This window comes from Triticum dicoccoides, chromosome 1A (genome assembly GCF_002162155.2).
Source record: "Triticum dicoccoides isolate Atlit2015 ecotype Zavitan chromosome 1A, WEW_v2.0, whole genome shotgun sequence".
Classification (NCBI taxonomy): domain Eukaryota; kingdom Viridiplantae; phylum Streptophyta; class Magnoliopsida; order Poales; family Poaceae; genus Triticum; species Triticum dicoccoides.
The window spans coordinates 132,822,028-132,840,029 of NC_041380.1; the positions used below are offsets into that span (position 1 = coordinate 132,822,028).

An 18,002-nucleotide genomic window follows, 5' to 3' on the forward strand; every position below is an offset into this window, starting at 1 on the left:
CAACGAGGGGAAGGAGAATTCATCTACATACCCTTGTAGATCGCTAAGCGGAAGCGTTCAAGTGAACGGGGTTGATGGAGTCGTACTCGTCGTGATTCAGATCACCGATGATCCTAGTGCCGAACGGACGGCACCTCCGCGTTCAACACACGTACAGCTCGACGATGTCTCCCACGCCTTGATCCAGCAAGGAGAGAGGGAGAGGTTGAGGAAGACTCCATCCAGCAGCAGCACAACGGCGTGGTGGTGATGGAGAAGCGTGGCAATCCTGCAGGGCTTCGCCAAGCACCTACGGGAGAGGAGGAGGTGTCACGGGAGGGAGGGAGGCGCCAAGGGCTCAGGTATGGATGCCCTCCCTCCCCTCCACTATATATAGGGGCAAGGGAGAGGGGGGAGGCGCAGCCTTGCCCCTTACTCAAGAAAGGGGTGCGGCCAAGAGGGGGGGAGGAGTCCATCCTCCCCAAGGCACCTCGGAGGTGCCTTCCCCCTTTAGGACTCTCCCCTTTTTCCTATATCTTGGCGCATGGGCCTCTAGGGGCTGGTGCCCTTGGCCCATGTAGGCCAAGGCGCACCCCCTACAGCCCATGTGGCCCCCCGGGGCAGGTGGCCCCACCCGGTGGGCCCCCGGGACCCTTCCGGTGGTCCCGGTACAATACCGATGACCCCGAAACTTGTCCCGATGGCCGAAACAGGACTTCCTATATATAAATCTTTACCTCCGGACCATTCCGGAACTCCTCGTGATGTCCGGGATCTCATCCGGGACTCCGAACAACATTCGGTAACCACATACAAGCTTCCTTTATAACCCTAGCGTCATCGAACCTTAAGTGTGTAGACCCTACGGGTTCGGGAGACATGCAGACATGACCGAGATGTTCTCCGGTCAATAACCAACAGCGGGATCTGGATACCCATGTTGGCTCCCACATGTTCCACGATGATCTCATCGGATGAACCATGATGTCAAGGACTCAATCGATCCCGTATACAATTCCCTTTGTCTAGCGGTATGGTACTTGCCCGAGATTCGATCGTCGGTATACCGATACCTTGTTCAATCTCGTTACCGGCAAGTCTCTTTACTCGTTCCGTAACACATCATCCCGTGATCAACCCCTTGGTCACATTGTGCACATTATGATGATGTCCTACCGAGTGGGCCCAGAGATACCTCTCCGTTTACACGGAGTGACAAAAATCCCAATCTCGATTCGTGCCAACCCAACAGACACTTTCAGAGATACCCGTAGTGTACCTTTATAGCCACCCAGTTACGTTGTGACGTTTGGCACACCCAAAGCACTCCTACGGTATCCGGGAGTTGCACAATCTCATGGTCTAAGGAAATGATACTTGACATTAGAAAAGCTTTAGCATACGAACTACATGATCTTGTGCTAGGCTTAGGATTGGGTCTTGTCCATCACATCATTCTCCTAATGATGTGATCCCGTTATCAACGACATCCAATGTCCATGGTCAGGAAACCGTAACCATCTATTGATTAACGAGCTAGTCAACTAGAGGCTTACTAGGGACATGGTGTTGTCTATGTATCCACACATGTATCTGAGTTTCCTATCAATACAATTCTAGCATGGATAATAAACGATTATCATGAATAAGGAAATATAATAATAATCAATTTATTATTGCCTCTAGGGCATATTTCCAACACCACCGGCCTCTGTGAGGCATGCCGTGTCTAAGCCCGCGTTCGTCGTCTTGAAGGAGCACTGGCGTCCATGGCTACCGCCCCCTCGAGCGGATCTCAGGACACCGTCGGTGCCACCACAGCAATAGTCCCTACAACATGATCTTTGTTGCATATTTTTTCCGCAACATGATCTTTGCTGGAATACAAACATTTTTGCAACATGATCTTTACTGTAAAAATAAATAAATCTATAAACGTTTTTAAAACATAATGTTTGCTGCAATTTTTTTGCAACACAACTTGTTACAAATATTTCTACCACACAATTTCTATTACAAAAGGTTTCATAACAAGATTTTTGTTGCAAAAGTAAACGACGAAGCATGGCCGCAAGATTATTCAAGCGACGGATCTTTCGTCGGCCACGCGTAACACGCCCCATAATAAACAATCTAAATTCTAAAGACATCGCGCCATAGGTGTACACAACATAATAAACGCCAGCGTTGCAATCACTGCTCTGCTTTCTTCACCATCCCAAAGTCCGGCGACATGAACTCCGTGACCGTCCTCGCCGCCGGCCTGGCCTTGAGCTCCTCCCACCACGCCTTGACATGCGGGCGCTCCTCGACCAGCGACGCGTACTCCGTCTCCATGAAGTAGTGCATGAGCGGGAAGTGGCTGAGGTCGGCGAGGCTGACCGACTCCCCGGCGAGGTACTTGGACGCCGACAGCCGCGCCTCGTACACCTCCAGCACCTTCCTCAGCTTGACGACGTTCTCGTCGACGATGGCCTGATCGCGCGTGCCGCCGAGGAACGGGACGAGGAGGCACTGGATCGAGATGGCACCAGCCGAGGGATTGTACTGGTGGGCCTCCACCTCCAGCCACACGTCCACCATCGCCGCCGACTCCGGCGAGCCGTCGCCCACCAGCAGCTCCGGCTGGTACTTGCGAAGCACGTGCCTCGCGATTGCGCGCGATTCTGCGTGAGAATTTCCGATCACTATTGCAGGCTCTCCTTGACGATCTGTGGTGTAAACAGAGGAGATAGTGATGGGAATTACCGAAGAGGGTGAGGTCGCCGTCCTCGAGAACGGGGACCTGGCCGAAGGGGTTCCTGGCGAGGAAGTCCGGCAGGAGGTGGTCGCCGGCCTCACGTTTCATGGGGATGAGCTCGTAGTCGACGCCTGCTTCCTCCAGGCAGATCAGCGCGCGTGCCACGAACGGTGAGACCGCCCATCCGTAGACCTTCAGCGCCGGCGCCATCGCCTGTCGAGATAGTTCGCGTCCGCTTCTTGGAGTTGACTGCAATACATAGATGAGTTCATGATTAAATAGGCTCGAACGTGGTACGTGTGTTCGTACCGTCACTGCTTGCGTCCAAAGTAGAGTGTCGACATAGTCCCAATCCACTGCCTTAGCGTACACTAATTGTCACTTCAAATGGTCGATGCAAATGCATATTACTCCCTCCATTCGGAATTACTTGTTTTGAATTTGGATATATCTAGAACTAAAATACATCTAAATACATCCATTTCTGCGACAAGTAATTTCGAACAGAGGAAGTATTTTCTAGGAAGAAGGTTATCGCTTGATCTTAAAGTGAAGCCCTCTACTACTTAAAAAGAAGTAAGGTTCTCATTCCATATTTTTTTCTCACCACCCCTTCATCCAATCTTCCATGTATATGATAATCAATCATCTTAATTTACTTACTTTCTGAACCAATTTCACTTTAATTTATTTACCAAACTTCCGATCAAAATATAGAAGAATTCATGTGCAGAATTTGATGAACATTTATTTACACAATCGCGTTATTATTATTATTATTGCTAGAAACAATCGCATTATTATTGATAGGTAAATCATAAGTTAACATACTAAAATATTTATATCCCGTTGCAACGCACGAGCATTGTTCTAGTACAAGTATAAAGAGGGCAAGACTAGAAACATGCGATGCAAAAGAGCTCCTGTTGGTCACTCGAACAGAAATCCCGACGCATAGGGCAGCCCAACTAGGTTGCCTTCCAATTGGTTATTTTAGCGCCCCCGTTCACTTTTCACTGCAGCGTTCCGATTTAATGTTGCATACCGGTTCACTATTCCCTATAGCGTCCTGGTTCACCTTAAACAATTTTTGAAAGAAAGTGAACATTTTTCCAAAAAATTTAAAGATTTTCCAAATTTGTGAACATTTTATTAAAACGTGAACATTTTTTGACAAAATAAGAAGAATTTATGAATTTTTTGGGTATTTTTTTCCATTTTTCTAAAACGAAAAACATTATTTAAATTCCGTTTTTTCCTGAAAAAATGCTTTAATTCGGAAAATGTTGAATATTTTTAAAAATTGTGAACAAATTTTGAATTTAAAAATATTAAAAGTTTTCAAAATATTTCAAAATTCTGAAATTAAGACATTTTTAGAAAACTAGAACAAATTTGAAACTCTGAGCATATTTTGAAGAAAACGAACAGGTTTTGAAGTTCATAATTTTCATTTTTTTCAAATTTGAAAACATTTTCTGAAAATGAGAATATTTTGAAATTGTGATCTCTTTTTGGAAAAATAGGGTTTTTTGCAAAAAGCAAAAAAGAGAAGAAAATAAAATAAGAAACAGATTAAAAAAACAACAAATAAAAACTGAAGAAAACCATTAAAGAAAACAAAAAGGGAAGAAATAACCGGTTCAAAAGCCTTCTAGATGGTTCCCAAAACCAGTTAGAAACCTTAAGGTTCCAAGCCAGTGGCTCACACACATGTAATACATGCCATGGGCCAGTTTGATGTGGTTCCCTGTGTGAAGCAAAGACATTCTCACCCGCAAAAAAAAAGAAGAAGCAAAGACATTCTAACGCTGAGAGTGTCATATAGGATTCCGTGTGGTACGTGTGTTCGTGTTATCATTGATTGCGTTCAGAGTAGACTGTCGACACATTCCCAACCCACTGCCTTAGCATACACGAGCTGTTACATCAATTGGTCGGTGTCTCTGACAAGAAAGAAGGAAAAGTAGGATCGCTCCAGGCGATCAAGGGAGGCGAGAGGGTTCCCTTGTGTGTCGCCGGTGACGCCGCCGGTTCCCTCTCTCTCTGTCGGCCGCTCCGACGGCGGGAGAGAGGGGGAACCTCGGGTTTGTTCGTTAGGTGGGCGTGTGGTAGGGTTAGGATTAAGGGAGACGCTGCCGAGGCCGTTGTGGTGGTGTCGCGTCGGAATAAGTTTCTCGGGCTTTGTTCGTGGTCAGGCGAGGCTTTTGCCTTCGTTTAGGAGCCAGCGGGGTTGGGGATCCCCGGATCTCGTCGAGGTCGCGGGCTATGGTGGCTGGAGGTCCATCGCCACTGGCCGCGTGGGTCCTCAGATGGGCGATGGATGCAGGGAGACGAAGACCTTTCTTCTTCTTTGTTGGTATGATTTGCTACTGTTGTTCTTCTCCTTCCTCTGTGCTGATGCTAGTGGTAGATCTTGCTTTGTTCGGGCGGATGGCCCGGCCGCGGTGCTGGACCGGTCGGATGACTCGAGTTCTCTTCCTTTCGAAAGGGACACTTTTCGCGGTACTCAAAGCCAAAGATGGCGACGGCTGTTGCAGACGTGTTGGATTGATGTCCATGCCCTCTCAGCGCTGGTGTTAAGAAAGGAGGAAGCAACATGGCGGCAATTGTATCGTGGTCGAAGATGATGACCTGTTTGCGACTGGTTGCAGATCCTTCTGTTGCAGGGGTCTTCTCTCAAGATTCAGGGATGATGATACATGGCTCCGGAGATCTTCTTGTGTTATGGTTGTCTTAGGGTATTCTACGTGTTCATGGTCCTTTGTGTTTGTGTTTCAGTGTGCTTGTAAGGGTCAGCTATTTTGTACTGATTCATGATATGAATGAAAAAATTCTCAAAGAAAAAACATCAATTGGTCGATGCAAATACATATTATATTTTAGGAAGAAGGTGTCGCAAAAAAAAGGCCCGTAGGCTTGAAACACAAGTTTTGATACAAGGGCGCAAGGACCTGAAACATGCGATGCAAGAGAGCTCCACGCTCGAATAGAAATCCCGACGCATAGGGTAGCCCAACTAGGCTGCCTCCCAATTGGTGATTTTAGCGCCCCGTTTCACTTTTCACTGCAGCGTTTCGGTTTAATGTTGCATACCGGCTCACCCTGTAGCATCTTTGTTCACTGTGATCAAATTTGTTTTTTGAAAAAAAAGTAAACAATTTTTCAATTTCTTTTTAAGATTTTCCAAATTTGTGAACATTTTGTTTAAACACAAACATTTTAACATGAATACATTTTTTCAAGTTGTGACTAATTTAGCTACTTTTTTTAAAAGCTAACGATTATTTGAATTCTAAATTTTCTTAAAAAAGGTTTTAATTTCTGCAAAAAATTGTTTTTTTAATTGTGAACAGTTTTGAAACTAAAAATATTTTAAAAGATGTTAACTGTTTCTAAAATATTTGAACATTTTGAAATTATGAAAATTTTATTATAAAACTAGGACAAATTTAAACTCTGAGCATTTTTTTTCAAATTCACAACAATTTTCATGCACCTCTGAGAGCACCGCCGGAGGTCCATGTCATTGGCGATGCTCCGGTGGCTTTTGACCTGTCCTTTTTGCACCATCACAACCACGTGAACGCGTAGATACTTGTGTCGTGTTTAATTTGTTGGTTTGCACACCATAGCACACACGCCCGAGTGCCTCCCCGCTCCGGCATGTCGCTGTCGTCGCCTCTGTTGACGTCGTGGCACGTGGGCCCTGGTTCGACATGTTCATGGGACATCTCCATGTCGAGTCAACGTGCCATGCAAGCGCCCTAGACCCACTGCCATTCACGGTGGCTAGGTGGGTCCTGGGTGGCTATAGCAATTTCTCATGTTATCCTTTTGTTTGCCTTTTTATTAAAAATCTTTTCTTGTTTCTTCCAAAATCATTCAAATTGCTTAAAGTTTGAATAAATCAAATATGAATATTCCTAACCCAAACATAAACATGTTGTATATCAATTTGGGTTAAAATTGTCCTTAGGTTTCAGATTTGCACTTTGTTTCTGGTTTTGAGCACTCGAAAATTCTAGCAATTGCCACTTTTGCAATTAGGTCCCTATACTTTGGCAAAAACATAAGTTCTTCATACCTGTTTAAATTTTGACAAATGTTATATGATTTTTTTACCAGAATCTTGTAAGGATTTTGTTGGTGCACTTTTATTTTTCAAATATGAGCAAATTTTATTTCATGTTTGCCTCGAAGAATTTGTACTAAAGCCCCAACACCTTGTCCATTTTATATCTTTTGCATCCTATATCAAAAACCCATGAATTTTATATTCATTTGGGGATACTCAGTCCATACATTCTAGAAATGCAAATGGATTCTATGATTGTGCACCCAACTCCTTTGTTACGACATATCTCTCTCAAGGTAATTTTGGTGATTGATGACAACATGTTTGCGGACTAATCTTGTGCTTTGAATAATTCACAGATTCTCCCCTGGCACGAGACGCTTTCTTCCCCTCGGAGTGTATTTCAAGACGGTGTAGCTCTTTCGTTTCTTTCTCGGTGGACTAGTTGCGTAGAGGGCATCGTACTATCAAGAGAGGGTCCGCTGGGGTTTTGCATGGGTGGAATCATCACGTACACATCAGCTTCTCACCCTTCGAGCTTTTTCTGTCCATTGAAGAGATCTCTCCTCTCTTCTTTGTTCTGTCTGGGTCTAAGCGGCAGTACCGCGCACCCAGCGGTAGTACCGCTGAGAAGCCACAAGCGGCAGTACCGCTTCGCAGCGGTAGTACCGCTGTGGCTCCACAGCAATAGTACCGCTGGGGGACTGGCACATCCGCCGTGTCCTCAGCATTTTTGAGAGATCCCTTCTCTCTCTCGTGCGCGCCCCAGCGGTAGTACTGCACTGCCTGTGGTACTATGGCCAAAGGGTCACAAGCGGCAGTACCGCTCCACAGTGGTACTACCGCCCTTGACCCCACTGCCGTAGTACCGCTGGGTAGTCTGGCTCCTACCGCCTCGATTCGAGAGGTCTTTTTCTCGTGTCGGGTTTTGCGGCACTAGTCATGGTTGTAGTGGCGGTAGTACCGTTCCAGGAGCTGTAGTACCGCCCTACCACCGCGGTAGTACCGCTATTGGGGTCCGTTTCCTACTAAGTCTCCTCAGCGCGGCAGTACCGCAGGGTGGCGCGGCAGTACCGTCGCCTGGCGGTAGTACCGCCCCCTCTCAGCGGTAGTACCACCCTGTGCGGGGCTGGTTGGTGGGGGCAACGAGATTGTTGCCCCCACTATAAAAGGGAGTCCCCTTCCTCCTTCTCACTTACCTCTTCCTCCCCCAAAGCTCCATTTATTGCTCAAGCTCCATTAAATACTCCAAGCTTCATTTTGCCCGATCTATCTCCCTAGCCAATCAAACTTGTTGATTTGCTCGGGAGTGGTTGAGAAGGCTCCGATCTACACTTCCACCAAGGGATTTTCGATTCCCCCACTCATCCCTAGCGGATCTTGTTACTCTTGGGTGTTTGAGCACCCTAGACGGTTGAGGTCACCTCGGAGCCATATTCCATTGTGGTGAAACTTCATGGTCTTGTTGGGAGTCTCCGATTAAGTTGTGGAGATTGCCCCAACCTTGTTTGTAAAGGTTCGGTCGCCGCCTTCAAGGGCACCAATAGTGGAATCACGGCATCTCGCATTGTGTGAGGGCGTGAGGAGAATACGGTGGCCATAGTGGCTTCTTGGGGAGCATTGTGCCTCCACACCGCTCCAACGGAGACGTACTTCCCCTCAAAAGGAAGGAACTTCGGTAACACATCCTCGTCTCCACCGGATCCACTCTTGGTTATCTCTTACCTTTACTTGTGCAAGCTCTTTAGTGTTTCTACCCTTGCTTGCTTGTATGCTTGTTGATATTGCATCATATAGGTTGCTCACCTAGTTGCACATCTAGACAACCTACTTTGATGCAAAGTTTAATTTGGTAAAGAAAAGCTAAAAATTGGTACTTGCCTATTCACCCCCCCTCTAGTCAACCATATCGATCCTTTCAATTGGTATCAGAGCTTCATCTCTTTATTAAGGACTTTACCGTCCAAAGAGTATGGTTGATACCGTAGACGGTGTGGAGGAACACTCCGGTGTGAATCCGATCTCATCTACGGGAGATGGGGGAACTTCGGTCTCTCGTGAGGAGTTCAATGTGGCCTTGGAGACATTGAAAACCTCCATGACGACCAAAGTTGAAAGCATGTTTACTAAATTTCTTGAGGGGCTCAAACTTTCCACCGCACCGTTGAAAGTGGGTGATCCCGCCAACAAGGTGTCGGATGCTATCCCCGACAAGGGGGAAGCTAGTAGTGAAAAGTCTCCTTCTTCTAGTGGCAAGAATGGCACCGACATCTTTGCCCATGTGGAACCACCACTTGTTTATGGTGGACCGGTTCCCTCCACTCATTTGAATCATGCCGGCCCTCCCCCTAAGATTGTGAAAAATGAGGATTTTGATTCTTGGGTTTACCGCTTTAAACGTCATTTAAATCATGTGAACACTAACCTTTGGAGAATCATTGAAGAAGGTTTCTATCCACATGATCCAAGCAACTTCACTCCTCGAGAAGCTGTGGACAATCAATTCAATGAGAATGCTCTCTTCATCATTCAAGATGCAATTCCACCCGAAGACCTACCTCATCTTCGTCCCTTCGCCTTGGCCAAAGATGCATGGCATTGTGTCGTGTCTCTCTACCGGGGAAGTGCAAGCATTCAACGGTCCAACTATGAAGTGGTACAAGATGAGGCCGATGAGTTTGCAATGAAGGAAGATGAAGAACCTCATGAGCTTTATCAGAGAGTAACCAAACTCGCGGTCTCACTACGAGATCACGGGAGCAAGGACACGGATGACAATTGGATCAAGCGCAAATTCCTCAAGGCAATGATGCCCTACCACAAGGCCATGTCCTCCATCATTCGTCAAAGACCGGACTTCCACACTTTGACCTCAAGCGAAGTGTTGGATGAGTTTGTGGCCATGAACATTTTGGACAAGACCACCGACAATGCGGTGCTCCGTTCTCAACAGGCAAAGAAGCCCAACCTTGCATTGAAGGCCAAGCTCACCGTGGAAGAAGAAGAAGAGGAAGAAGAGGAGAGCAACCCCGAAGATACGAAGTATGCATATCATGAACACATGGCACTTGCTTCAAGGCAATTTTGGAGCAAGAAAAACTTGAGGCCCAACTTTAGCAAAAACAATTCGAGTGGCACAAGGGGCAAGCAACGTGTAAGAACTTGCTACAATTGCGGCAACGTGAGTCATTTCGTTGCGGAATGCCCGTATGAGAAGAGGGAAGACAATGGTGGCAAACTCATCCGAAAGGACAAGGCCAAGTCGTTCCCCAACAAGAACAACTTCACCAAGAAGACTCCTCCCAAGGCTTTGGTTGTGCAAGAAGAGTACAATGAGGATGATGACGATGATGAAGATGATGAGTCGGTTGCCATGGCCTCCGTTGCCATTGCAACAACGTCACGGGTGTCTCTCTTCGACTCACCCAACGAGAGCATCACCGCCAAATGCCTCATGGCTAAAGCCACCAACAAGGTAGCCTCCAACATCAAAACTACCATCATTAATCATCCTTCCCCAACGGATAGCATTAATGAACTTGAGGGAGCTAATGTGGAGGCTAACGAGTTTGAGGCTTTTATGGGCAAACTAAGAGGAAAATCCAAGAAGCACTTTGTTGCTCTCTTGGAACAACTTGGTGAGGCCAATGACATGATCGAGGCTCACGAAGATACCATCTCTAAGATGGAAGGGCATAGTCATGACAATGCCGATGAGATTTTGGATCTTTCCAATGCTCTTGAGGAAGAGCGTGGTCTTCGTTTGGCTCTTGAGGAGTCACACAACGTTGATCATGCTAAGTTAAAGAAAGATTATGATCATGCCCTCATTGTTTCTCGTGTGCTAAATTCCGAGAAGGCCAAACTCGGGGTTGATCTTGCTAGACTCAAAGAGGAGTTTGATATACTTGACAAGGCCCACAAGGCCTTGAAGGGTATTCACGCTAGTCTCAAGGAGTCTCATGATCAACTCCAAGTGAAGCTAACTAAGGAGAAAGCAACTTTTCCTCATATGGTTTTAATTGATAATGCAAATGCTACTAACCCGTGTTGTGAGCATATACATCTTGTTGAGGAAAATGCTAAGTTGAAGGAGCAACTTGAGAGAGGTCTTGCGACTTGCATACAAGGCAAGAAGAACCTCAACGATCTCTTGATCAACCAAAAGGGAGGTGTGGCCAAGGAAGGGGTTGGGTACGTGCCCGACTCCAAGAACAAGAAGAAAAATGACAAGACCAAACGACCTCCTCCCCTCATGCAAACCTTTGTGAGGGAGGGAGAGAGTGCCCCGAGGAGAAGAAGAAGAACAATGTCAAGAAGGGCAATGTCATCCCTCCCAACAAAGCCGGCGATTTTAATCCTTCTTATGTGTTATGCCGTGCTAGTGATGGGCATGTTTATGCCAAATTTGTTGGTTCTCTTCATGAATACATTGAATGGTATATTTGGGTTCCTAAGACCCTTGTTACTAACATCAGAGGACCCATTACAAAATGGGTACCTAAAACCAAGCATTGATCTCTTGTAGGTGTTTGCTTCCGGAGGTGGATCATGGTTGCTCGATAGCGGAGCTACAAATCATATGACCGGAAGCAAGGACTTGGTGGTGGACGTGCACAAAGTTCCATCTATGCCCACCAATGTCGAGTGGGGTGACACATCATCCTCTAAGGTATTGGGACTTGGCAAGGTGGTCATCTCTCAAGATCTCACAATCGAGAAGGTCATGCTTGTTGAGTCCCTTGCATACAATTTACTTTCCGTTCGTCAACTTGCAATCATGGGCTTTGCCACTTTCTTTGATATCGATACCGTGGCCCTCTTGTGGAGCAAGACTCTTAAAGTAGCTTTTGTTGGGCATGTCGAGAACGGTCTATATGTGATTAACTTTTCGGAGCGACCCACTAAGACCGCGACATGCCTAATGGCTAAAGTTGATGTGGGATGGCTTTGGCATCGCCGTATAGCCCATGTCAATATGAGATCTTTGCAAAGTCTTCTCAAGGGGGACCATGTCCGTGGACTAACAAATGTTAGTTTTGTTAAAGATCGTGCTTGCAGTGCCTGTATCAAAGGAAAGCTACATGAGAAGGCTCACCCTCCCACGACTATCATTTATTCAAAGTGGCCCTTGGAGCTCCTTCACATGGATCTTTTTGGGCCCCCATCCTTCGATAGTCTTGGAGTTAGAAAGTATTGCTTGGTGATTGTGGATGACTACTCAAGGTACACGTGGGTGTATTTCTTCAAGAGGAAGAGCGAGACCCAACAAACCGTCATTGACTTTGCAAATGAAGCACAACGTCAACATAATGCAAAGATCTTGACAATAAGAAGTGACAACGGCACCGAGTTCAAGAACTACACCTTGGATGAATTTCTTAGTGATGAGGGAATCAAGAATCAATATTCCGCACCATACACCCCTCAACAAAACAGTGTTGCGGAGAGGAAGAACCGGACATTGATGGATGCGGCAAGGACCATGATGGCGGAGTTCAAGTCTCCGTACAACTTTTGGGCCGAAGCCATCAACACCGCGTGTCATGCATCCAATCGGCTCTACCTCCGCAAGGGCTTGAACAAGACTCCATATGAGATACTCACCGGTAACAAGCCCAATCTCAAGTACTTCCGGGTATTCGGGTGTAAGTGTTTCATTCTCAAGAAAGGTGTTCGGTTGTCTAAATTTGAGGCTAGAGCTTATGAGGGCATATTCGTTGGTTATGCTACAAACTCTCATGCTTACCGTGTCCTCAATAAATCCACGAGACTTATTGAGGAGACGTGTAACGTGGAGTTTGATGAGAATAACGGCTCCCAAGTGGAGCAAAGTGGCACTTGTGATGTAGGTGATGAAATTCCTCCTCAAGCCATAAGAAGAATGGGTGTAGGTTTCATCCTACCCATTGAGGAACCCCTTGTGGCCGAAGGAGAAGGACAATGCTCCACTCAAGTGGAGCCATCACCAACCCAAGGCCCACACGCTTCCGAAGAACAAAGTGAAGGCCCTCAACCTCTTGAACAAGACCAAGGGCAAGATCATACTCAAGATGGTGTTGACACACCAAGTGATGTCCAAGGTCAAGTTCTCTCCCCCGAGCAAGTTCAAGACCAAGAACAAGTTCATGACGACGCTCAAGATGATCAAACCGCTCCTCAACTCACCACCGAGGAGGAATTAGAGCGACGTGCCGCCAAGGTTGCTTCCAAGCTCTCCACCAAGGATCATCTCATGACGAATGTGCTTGGAAGCTTAAGAAAGGGGGTAAGCACTCATAGACAATTAGCAAATTATTGTGAGCATCACGAGTTTGTCTCTTTTGTGGAACCCCACAAGGTCTATGAGGCGCTAGAAGATCCGGATTGGCTAATGCCATGCACGAAGAACTCAAAAACTTCGAGCGCAACAAAGTGTGGAGATTGGTGCCAAGGCCAACGGGGAACCATAATGTCATTGGAACCAAGTGGATATTCAAGAACAAGCAAGATGCCCTTGGGATTATCATTCGCAACAAGGCCCGTTTGGTAGCACAAGGCTACTCCCAAGTTGAGGGTATCGACTACAGTGAAACCTTTGCTCCCGTTGCTCGTCTTGAATCCATTCGCATGTTGATTGCATATGCTTCTCATCATAACTTTAAGTTACAACAAATGGATGTGAAGAGTGCTTTTCTTAATGGTCCCATTAATGAATTGGTTTACGTCAAGCAACCCCCCGGGTTCGAGGATCCCTACTTTCCCGATCATGTGTATCAACTCGATAAGGCACTCTATGGCCTTAAACAAGCCCCACGTGCGTGGTATGACCACCTTAATGAGTTGTTACAAGATCGTGGTTTTGAAGTTGGGCTAATCGACCCCACTCTTTTTACTAAGAAGGTCAAAGGGGAGTTGTTTGTGTGCCAATTATATGTTGATGATATTATCTTTGGTTCTCCTAACAAAGCTTTCAATGAGGAATTTGCCGCTCTCATGACCTCAAAGTTCGAGATGTCCTCCATGGGAGAGTTGAAGTTCTTTCTAGGGTTCGAAGTGAAGCAAAGAAGAGAAGGAACCTTCATTAATCAATCCAAATACACCCAAGACATGCTCAAGAGATTCAAGCTAAGTGACGTCAAGCTGGCCTCCACTCCAATGCCCACCAAGTGCCAACTTGACTTAGATCCCAATGGTAAAGTGGTGGATCAAAAGGTATATCGTTCCATGATTGGTTCCTTGCTTTACCTTTGTGCATCTAGACCGGACATCATGTTGAGTGTGGGAATTTGTGCACGGTTTCAAGCCGCACCTAAGGAAAGTTACTATGTGGCGGTCAAACGAATCTTTCGATATTTGGCTCATACCCCAACTTTGGCTTATGGTACCCAAGAGGATCAAACTTCAAGCTTGTAGGGTACTCGGATTCCGATTGGGCGGGAGACAAAGTGGATAGGAAGTCCACTTCCGGAGGGTGCCAATTCCTTGGTTGCTCTTTGGTAAGTTGGTCTTCCAAAAAGCAAAGTTGTGTGTCTCTCTCGTCCACTGAGGCGGAGTATGTTGCCGCCGGTAGTTGTTGTGCACAACTTCTATGGATGAGGCAAACTTTAAAGGATTACGGTGTCACTTGTGACAAAGTGCCTCTTTGGTGTGACAATGAAAGTGCCATCAAGATTTCTCTCAACCCGGTGCAACACTTCAAGACGAAGCATATTGAGATTCGGTATCACTTCATCCGGGATCACATTAGGCGAGGAGAGATCAAGCTCAACTATTTCAACACTCATGACAACCTTGCAGATATTTTCACGAAGCCCTTGGATGAAGCAAGATTTCACGAGTTAAGGCATGAGCTAAATATCATTGATTCAAGCAATGTGGCTTAAACCCTTGCACACCCTACCACGCTCAATTTGTTATCTAGTTTAGGTGTAGGCATGGACATAGGGGGAGTGTTGTTCTCTCAATGAACTCTCCCTCCCCCCATTATGCATAAATTGATCAAGTCTTTCACTTTAGCCATTGTTGATGGCACTTGTGCTTAAAAGACGAGTTTTGGTCATGGGCACAAGGTTAAAATCTTCACGGTGCCATACCTTTTGACTCAAACATAGGTGGCCTCGGCCACCGCCCTCTTGTGAAGAGGTGTGTCTTGGTCGTTTGCTGGTGTGTTTGCCGTTTTTTTTTCATTTCGTCGAGCTAAGCCGTGTCTGTTTAGTTGCCGTGGCGCGCTGGGCGGTACTACCGCTGGTGGTGCGCGGTACTACCGCTGTTAAGTCGGGGGCAGGGGGAGGTTTCTTCTCCCCCATACCCATTCACTTCGCCCCTCTTTTCTCTTCCTCTCTCCAGCCTCCTCTCGCCACGGGAGTGCTCCGGTAGATCTCCGTCTTCGGGGCGTCCCTCTCCATTTCCTTTGGTGGAGTCGATCCCCACCACGTCCTCTTGCCATGGATGCCGGTATTGCCCCCGTTCTTTCTTTCGTTTTGTCTCCTTTTAGTTCTTGTTTCTTAGGGGCAATGGTGGTTGCATCTCTAGATTTTTGGCGAAATCTAGGCTTGAGTTGATTGGAGAAGGCAACTAGACTATCTAGATTAGAGTTTGGTAGGATTATTTTTGAATTTGGTAGGCCGGTAGTGCCGGATCTGACCACGGTAGTAGGAAACCACCGTTTCACTGCCTCGTGCTTTGAAACTGCTGTTTATCCGCCTCAAGCCGTACTACCGCTCCCTTTGGAGCGGTACTACCGCTTGACCTAGAGCGGTACTACCGCTCCCTTTGGGGCGGTACTACCGCTTGGGGCGGTACTACCGCGGGCAGGTCACGGTACTACCGCTGCATGCCAATTTCCATCATTCTCCTGCCTTACCTTGATCTTTTGTTGTGTTGTTGGCTTATGCTCGTTCTTTCTGGTTGTTTCGCGTTGTTCTTGTGTTTGGCTCCAGGTGATGACCATTCCGAGCAGCAAGGTCGCCGTATCAACCCCGGGCGTGCCACATCAAAACGCTACCGCACCTCTGAGCCTGCCGGTGGTTCCTCGAGCACCCAACCGCCTCCAGCAAGTGCTTCTGCATGTGCTCCTCCACCTCCTCAGCAATCGAAGCGAGCCGCCAACAAGCCAAAAGGGAAGACTGTGACTGAGATGACCAACAAGGAGTTTTGGGAGAAGCGTCGCCGCAACCCCTATGCGGTGGACCAAGAACCCACTTTGGTCAACCGCCCGTTCTGGAACCGTTTTCAGTTTGCCATCTACTTTGATGTGATCAAGGCCAAGAAGAATCTTTTTGTTGATGTTTGCTCCATTGACAATGATGCTATGGAGAAGGATCCGGAGTACTTTGGCGAAGCTCTTCAGATGTGCACTCAGCTAAACATTCTCAGGATCATGCAATTCAACAAGGACTTTGATGCGGATTTGGTAGCTCAATTCTATGCCACCGTCCATCTTGGGACGGATGTCGACAGGACTCTGACATGGATGACCAATGGCAAGCTGCTTTCTGTCAAGTGGAAGGCTTTCATGGAGTTACTTGATGTGGTGGATACCGGGCTTGAGACTCCTGTCGGTTTCCGTCCTCACCGCAACGCTACATCCACCCACAAGCAAGCCCTTTGGCCCTACTGCACTGTGAAGGTTCACCCAGTAACTGAGAAGAAGACCTATGAGCTGTCTCCGTATCTGGACATTCTTCATCACATATTCCGTGAGACTCTCTTCCCTCGGATTGGGAATCTGGATATGGTCCACTCTTACCTCGTGGACATGCTCCTTTTCTGTCAGCATGAGAAGGAAGCAAGCACTGGAGAGAGCCTGGATATCTCTCATGTCATGTGGTGTGAACTTCTATCTGCCGTGTCTGAGTGCAAGTGTCCTATCTATGGTCCATTCATCATGAGGCTCATTGAGAGGGCCTGGGCACAGACTTATCCCAGAGTGCTGCTAGAGACTGGAGACTTGGTTTCTCATGAGATCAAGCGTCTGAGGAAGAAGGACAACTGGACAATGCCTCACACAGGGGGTCCATCTGCTACTGCTGCCCCAGGGGGTCCGTCTGCTGCTGCTGCTGCCATGGGGACCGAGGGTGAGGCTGCTTCTGATGCTCATGAGGAGGATTTTGGTTCCACTAGTGCTGAACCTTCGTGGGCACAGAAGCTTAAGCGCAAGATGAAGAAGCTTTTCTGCATGGAGTCTCATGGTCAGTACATGACTCATGTGGCGGAGAAGCATGCCAGGATGCGCCACAAGGAGCTCATGCGTCATATGGGAGCAACAGTTGCCAGTGGGTCTGAGGGTCAGATCACTGAAGAGGAGGACTGGATTCATCAGAATTGCCACTGGACCGACTCCGATGCCGAGCAGTTCTCGACCCACGATGAAGATGCAGAGATGTGATGTTCGAGCTCTTCCATCTCCCATCACCTGGAGTCGTAGTGTCACTCTATGCCCTTTTTGGTGTCTCGCTGCCGAAGGGGGAGAGAGTGTAGGGATTTTCCTCTTGTGTCGTGTTTTGTGTCGTCTTGTGGTTTCTTGTGTGTTCTCTTGGTGTCCTTCTTTGGTTTGGTTTGGTGTGAGCCCTAAGCTCTACACATTGTTGGGGAACATTGCAGAAAACAAAAAAATTCCTACGGTTTCACCAAGATCCATCTATGAGTTCATCTAGCAACGAGTGATTGGATTGCATCTACATACCTTTGTAGATCACGCGCGGAAGCGTTCAAAGAACGGGGATGAGGAAGGCGTACTCGACGTGATCCAAATCACCGAAGATCCTAGCACCAAACGGACGGCACCTTCGCGTTCAACACACGTACGGTCAGCGTAACGTCTCCTCCTTCTTGATCCAGCAAGGGGAGAGGAGAGGTTGAGGAAGATGGCTCCAGCAGCAGCACGATGGCGTGGTGTTGATGGAGCTGCAGTACTCCGGCAGGGCTTCGCCAAGCACTATGGAGGAGGAGGATGTGTTGGAGAGGGAGAGGGAGGCACCAAAGATGTGTGGTAAGAAGTCCTCCATCTCCCCACTATATATAGGAGGGCCAAGGGGGGGGGGCGCCGGCCCTAGGAGATCCAATCTCCTAGGGGGGTGCGGCCAAGGGAAGGAATCCCTCCTCCCCAAGGCACCTAGGAGGTGCCTTCCCCTCCTAGGACTCTTCCTTTAGGGTTTCCCCCACCCTAGGCGCATGGGCCCTAGGGGGAAGTGGTGCCCCAGCCCACTTTGGGCTGGATCCCTT

The 18,002-nt window shown here is 47.4% G+C and overlaps 1 protein-coding gene across 1 annotated transcript; it reads right to left on the reverse strand.

Annotated features, from left to right (window-relative positions):
• Positions 1–1,963: 1,963 nt before the first annotated feature.
• LOC119366862 (glutathione S-transferase 4-like) lies at positions 1,964–2,963 on the reverse strand. Its single transcript, XM_037632562.1, has 2 exons — positions 2,728–2,963; positions 1,964–2,645 (listed from the first exon to the last, which is right to left on the reverse strand). Exons 1-2 carry the CDS (start codon positions 2,927–2,929, stop codon positions 2,173–2,175), a joined length of 675 nt encoding a protein of 224 aa, XP_037488459.1. The 5' UTR covers positions 2,930–2,963; the 3' UTR covers positions 1,964–2,172.
• Between the last annotated feature and the right edge of the window lie 15,039 nt (positions 2,964–18,002).